The sequence below is a fragment of the Aristolochia californica genome, unplaced genomic scaffold (assembly GCF_029961685.1).
Source record: "Aristolochia californica isolate CCGP_79_NKW_82.1479 unplaced genomic scaffold, dmAriCali1.0.hap1 SCAF_5, whole genome shotgun sequence".
Classification (NCBI taxonomy): domain Eukaryota; kingdom Viridiplantae; phylum Streptophyta; class Magnoliopsida; order Piperales; family Aristolochiaceae; genus Aristolochia; species Aristolochia californica.
In genome coordinates, this window is record NW_027182214.1 from 6,004,134 (window position 1) to 6,010,603 (window position 6,470).

The 6,470-nt window shown below is 36.9% G+C and overlaps 1 protein-coding gene across 2 annotated transcripts; it reads right to left on the minus strand.

Moving 5' to 3' along the window:
* Positions 1–621: 621 nt before the first annotated feature.
* On the minus strand, positions 622–5,011 carry LOC137965780 (protein IQ-DOMAIN 33-like). 2 transcript variants are annotated; one of them, XM_068812122.1, is made up of 6 exons: positions 4,654–5,011; positions 3,809–4,087; positions 3,261–3,461; positions 2,486–2,599; positions 1,999–2,373; positions 622–1,008 (listed from the first exon to the last, which is right to left on the minus strand). In XM_068812122.1, exons 1-6 carry the CDS (start codon positions 4,723–4,725, stop codon positions 871–873), a joined length of 1,179 nt encoding a protein of 392 aa, XP_068668223.1. In that variant the 5' UTR covers positions 4,726–5,011; the 3' UTR covers positions 622–870. The 2 variants fall into 2 exon arrangements, with proteins under 2 accessions (XP_068668223.1, XP_068668224.1); XM_068812123.1 differs by having other exon boundaries at positions 622–1,016; positions 4,654–5,008.
* Between the last annotated feature and the right edge of the window lie 1,459 nt (positions 5,012–6,470).

The following is a 6,470-nucleotide window of genomic DNA, read 5'->3' on the forward strand; positions in this document are numbered from 1 at the left end:
TATTACTCTAAAACCACTAAGATATGCTTTTGCTTTATGTGAGGGTGGTGGCAGGACAGGGTTTTAGACTTGTTCTCTCCATATAAAACTAGCTTTCATTCACTTTTTTTTTTAGGATTGGAAGAGACCAACCCCATTTCTAGTACATGAACTAGCACATATGAACTTATTAAGAAACTTACTCTAAAACCAATGAGAGATGCTTTTATTTTATATGAGGGTGGTAGTAAGACAGGATTTTACACTCTCTCTCCATATATATCAGACATATTCACTTTTTCTTAGGATGGAAAGGACCAACCCCATTGCTAGTGCATGGACTAGAAAATCTGAACTTACTATTAAGTACATACACTTACTTTTAAAACCAAACGACAAAAACTTAAAAGGGTAATTTCATAATATGACCTTCTCAAATACCCCCTGGGACCAAATTATATGAGTGTTTGGAACCCCTAGAAAAGAAAAGAAAGGAAAATAAGAATTTGATCATTATTATTCCAAAAACTAGTTAGTAAAAATGAGATAGTGATCAAATTCTCCTTTTCACTAACTATTTTTTTGGAATAATAATGTTTCAAAATTCTCATTTTCTTTTATTTTCTTATATATGATAAGAAATAAACAAGAAATATGTACATTAAAATACGGAGTCAAGTAAAACATAATGCAGCACATGTCCAGAATAAACACCATATACACGATATTAAAACATGAAAATACAAACAGAGTGAAATTTGAGGTATTTACAAGATTGCCATTGCACGAGATAAACACAATGAGAACCCTGTTTGTCTCTTGGCTGGCTGCCTTATTGATTGTCAAGCCTTATACAACACAAAAGGTACAGTGAGAGTTGATTGGCATCATTCAAAGAAGGACAATAGAGCCTTTTCTTTCAGAGTGGGCAGATGATATTTGAGATGAAATGTCTTTACGTTTCATTTCTCTCCCATGTGTAGCTGTTGTACTTGTTTCTCCTTCCCTACTTCCCGCAGTATATCTTTCCTGCTTACCTTAACAATAGTTTTAAGGCTAGTAAAACATGTCCAAGAAAAGCCAGAGAAGATAATTGCTTCATTAAGCTAGATGGAGAAGATGGCAGTTTTATAAAAATCCTTACTTTCAAAGAGTAAGAAAATGGGGTGAAAATAATAGTAGGGTGGAGTGACATGAAAATCCTACACCCCGGGTTAGATTTGGTTATTTACAGAATCTACATTATTCACTGCTATAAAATAGATGGTCTTGACTAACACAAAAGCTGGCAAAAACTTTGCTTACTAGGTCCTTCTGGTGCAGCTAATATCATTAAGAGTATATGACCATCTTAGGCATTCGTCCACACAATTAATCTTAGGATTTCACTGTGAATAGATAGTGAAAGAACCCAAAAGTCTCCAAGAAATGGTAAATGCAGATGTTTCTACTTATTTAAACAGACCTTTCTCAAGATTCAATCCCCCCTTCATTTCCTATTAAAGGGTAAGAAGCACTGGTTAGCAATTCTTCCTTCCTTGTATTAACTTCTTAAGCTCAATATTTTTAACATCTATCAGTAAATGGAGTACTAAAGAGATCTAATGAAATGGCCCCGTCTAGTTTGCTTCTGTCCTGAGATGCATCAACATAAGTCCAGACATATCTTATACACTGATTAATAACTGATTTCCAGGAAAGCAGATGAAGGGACTCACCAACATGTTTTGTCATAATCTTTCATGAAAACCTAAAATTAGAACGTCAATATTTTTCTATTATATTTCACGGAAACCTAAAATTAGAAAGTCAATATCTAGCTCTACAAGGGGCATAGTTTGCAGGTAAGGACACTAGTAGGCCTAAAAAAATATTTTGTCCCATTAGTTTGTATAATAATGCTTGACATGCTGTATTAAGTGATATTGGCTTCAGTAGAGACACTCCAGCAACCATTCGATGCAAATATAAGTTTGTCAAAGTATAATATGTGAGAACCAAGGAGTGCAGCTACTGTACCTTGGTTGGCGCTGTTGTGTGTTGGCAACTTGGCACTGTCTTTCGTCTTGACACAGTTCTTGCTGCTTTGAGCCTGTTTGTACTAGCTCCATGTCCATCATTACTGGTTTCTCCATTTACTATCACACCATCCAGTCCAACTGTTATTTCATTGGATCCGCAGCTCTCCTTTTCTTCCCCTCCCACATCATCTTTCTTCTTGGTATTGAATGAAGCTTGATGACTGTAATTCGCCCTCAGTGAGTTGCTTCTTAGATCTTCAACAGAGGATTCTGGCTGGCGGGTTGCCATCCACCTCTCTAACCAGCTCCATCCCAAGTTGGGTTGCCTGGAGTCTGATTGGGCTTGTTTCTTTTTGGATGTACAGGTTCTTAGCTGTCAAGAAGTAGAGCATTTGGATACTTGAGTCTTTACTCTGAATATACAGAAATTAGAGTCGATAAGTCGGAAATAAACAGATCAGTGTCCTTGAGAAACCTAGACTTACCTGTTGTGAAAATGCATAAGCCAATGCTCTCTCACGCCTTGTTGTTGCCTCCTGCCTGTGTTGGATTCTTAACTTTGCTATATTGCTACTCACTGTGCTGTCGTTCCATTCTTCCTTCGCATGGCATCATTCAAGGTGAACAATTTTTCTAAAAATTCAATTTTCTTTTCGTTCATTTGTTTTTGACAATCACACTAGTCTGAGTTGAAAGACCAATTTCAAACAAGTTATATAATTTTATCAGCTTTCAAGTATTTTACCATCTGCTATTCTGGGCCTTAAATCTATTAGATTGAACTAACTCTTACTCATTAGTCATCTTCTCCTACCTGTTAATTTATTACATATTGGATATAAATAAAAAAATTCTATTAGACAGAATTATTCGATGGAGACAATTCAAAGTTATGGTTACTTCTAGAGTGGCAATTTCAAAAGTACATCAGCTTACCTATTGGCAGTTCCTGTCTGTTAGATCCCAATATATATGTTGACAACTTGTTTATATGCCTACTACAGAAATCAGATTTCTCATTTCCTAGCATGATTGCTTATGTTATGAGTTCACTTCAATTTACCCAAGTATTATTTAAGAGGAATAGAGACTGAACTTTTCATAATTAAATGATAGTTTTACATGTGGTTCGACAAAATTTTGATGTCATACTATGAAATATACATGCAGAACTTTCCCTTTAAGGTCTCAAGCAGGCAGTGTAGCTCAATTTACATGTACATGTCAGTTTCAAGTGAGAAGAGTTGGCATGTGTAATACCTTCTGCTTGGAGATTTGGGTTTTGGACTTCTGATGTACTCGAGGATGAAAAGGGGCAGTTTCATCTTGAAGACGGTATTTTTCAGTTGAAGCACCAGTTTCGACTTCAACTGATGTGCCTCCAGACTCGGTGAATGGTTTGCTTTCTTCACTACTCTCCCTTTTACAGAACCTTTTGGTTTCTTGGAACTGACGCCTGGCCTGATAGAAAGACAGCAAAATGGCTTTTCAGAATCACGAAGTTAAGTCACTAAAAAGAAACCCTTGACTTGAAAATCCAACAAGATCAGTTAGCCTCATTGTGGATAGGTGAAACTCTGAAAGTCTTGAGTCAGCCACTTCTTAAGGGCATGCCTCTTGATTGTAGACCATCAGAATTTCTTTTCCAAGAGGCTATTTCTTTCAGCATGACTGTCAACCAACTGCCCAATTTAAGAATCATGCTGCATAATTTCTATTGGATTACATCATTTATGATGCTAATCAGGGCTACCTAGATGGCTTTTGTAGCTATTAGTAGATACAATGTTTAGGAAGCATAAGCAAACCAGAAAGCCTCTAAATGCCGACTGGATAACTATAGCTGCATCATCTTTCTGTGAGCATCTTGCTTGGTTGACATCTTCTCTTTCTGTAATTTGTTCTTCATAAGATTCAGACTGTATTTCTTGATGAATTTCTTCATCCTTTATTGGCTGTGTCACAGTTGCCTCGGAACTTCTTACAGAAGCAGAATCCTCCTCTGCAAGAACTGAATTTACTTCGTCCACACAGAAATAGGATTTTACCAAACTCCAACTCTTCTTGTCCATCGCAATGCTCTTAATCTGGTAAAATCAAATAAATATCACTCTATTTAACATAAAAATGTGCCAAGTAACAAAGTCTACAATGTCAGAAAATCTTCAGTCATATGAAGACAAAAACTACAGAAACAGGACAAATGCTCCAAAAGTTCGGTATAGACCTCACAGTTAGAAACAGCCGGAAGATTAAACAAGACAAATTCTTGACTCATTTTCGTAAGATTTAACGGGCAAAACTACACAAAAATGCGACTCTTGTTACAGCCATACGGTTTAACTTGCTGAAACTCCAAAAGCAGAGAGAGACAGGACAAATTCATACCATCAAATAACCCGCTAAAAATTCCACTTAGAAGATTAAAAAAGTACTGCGACAGAATTCTCAAATGCAGTACTCTCCAGAAACTCGAAAGACGGCAATGAGAAGAGAACCCACTTAAGAAAGGAAGAACACTTCAAAAAATCGTTTCAAGAACCCGAAACAAGGAAAAATGGAGTTGTCTATCTTCAGAATGCAGACCAAAAAAGCTTCAAAACAGCAAAAAAAGAAGAGAAAACAGTGAAGAACTGAAACAAGAGTAGCTTACGTTGCCATCATGAGCACTAACAGACCGACTCTTGGAGAAGACACTCTTCACAAGCTCTCCAGTCCGCCCCATCTGCCAGCAAATGCTTCACGCCAAACCTCCCAAATGGCTTCCCTCTAGTTAGAACAGGCTCCCCACAATCCACTGAGAAATTTAGCTACGTAAAACATGGAAATATAGATTCTAAATTTCCAAAAACCTGCATTTCAGCGCTTAGCATCTCCCGCAGTAAGCTGCCACAGAATTAAAAATGACTAAAGCATAACTCACATGTTTAGTAAAAAATAGAGAGGGAATTTGTGGGTTGGTAGTAAGCCTTTAAAGCTGGCAATGGGGCCTGGTTTGGTCACAGCATCGTAAAGCAAGAAAAAGAAGAAAAAAGGTGAGTTTTGAGATTTGCAGAGTTTGCAGAGTTTGCTCCCTGTATATATTTTTTTCTTCTTACTTTTGCACATGGCTCACAGAGGAGAAACAAGCAAATGCTTGCTCATGGGTCCAACCATATTCTCTCTTCTATTTATCTCACTGGTCTTCACCAATTTTCAGTAGATAATGGTGGGTTTGAGACTGAAGCTTCTATGTTTGTTAACAAAATTGTGCCTCCAGGTTTTTCTTAATGCATTCATGTAATACAAGTACTGATAACGTCATCATGTAAGATATGGTTCTCATCCAAGGATTTTTCCTTCCTAATTCCTGAATTACATTATTAGTGCTGGTTATATGATTTTATAATCGATACTCATTTAAAGCTGCTGATTCGTGGTTTTTGCAATGTCGGCGAGTAGTGGACCACCGTCCGGCTACATTGATTTCATGAAAGATGCTCACAGGTTGGTGATTAAGATTCTCGGATGCCCTTTTAATCTTCTTCTAATCATGGGTGATGAAAATGGTCGCCAAGAGAATGGAATATGTTGGTTGAATGATACCTGCGAGCCCTTCGCTTGCGACAGCCACGAAGGCCTGGACTATTCGACCGTCAGACCCTACAAAGACATGGATAACCTGGGAACAGAAAAAAAGAAAATTCAGACCAGACAATTCATTAATCATGATCCAAGGGTGAGGTTGTTCGTTCCTTCCTATCCGTGGCTGAATTCAGAGCCGTGCTCTGCCTGTTATAGAAGCTTTTTCTCATGTCATTTGCACTGGTGAACGAACAATTGTACATAACAGCAGTAGCTTCTCAAAAAGTTGAAAAGAAGAGTTTGCCTTTTCTGCTCTGCCCTCCAGTCTTTTCTTTCTTTTTTGCGTTGAAAGACATTTTTTTTTTTTTTTTGCCTGTTCAATTAGAAGATGCCTATCAATCGTCCTCAACTTTGCAGCTGTCAATGAAAACTTTAAGTGGGCTTTCCCCTGTGTGCTCTGAAATCAAACCAAATATCTTCATTGCATTTAACCACCAACAGAAAAGAAAATTAATTAATATTTACAAAGACAAAGGAATGATTAGCTATAAGTGCAGAGCCCTCGAAAAGTTGATTATATATTGATTGTTGTTTCATTAACGATTGTACTAGTTTCTCTTTATATTTAGGGGCCCCGTTATCATCGAGGATTATGAATTATGGAAAAGAAAGGTTAAGGAAAAACACTTGAATGTGTGATATTTCTTTTACAAACTACCTTATCAAAATAGTGAATTATTACAACAGCAAAATAATAGATATAAACACATTTTAAGCCAAACCTGTATACATATTGTGTTCTTGTGCTTAATTATTTATTCTTCTACAATTATTATTTCTCTCATTAGTATTGAATTGGGACGTCGAATTCCTAACATAATGTTGTTAAGGCTCTCAGACATCGAA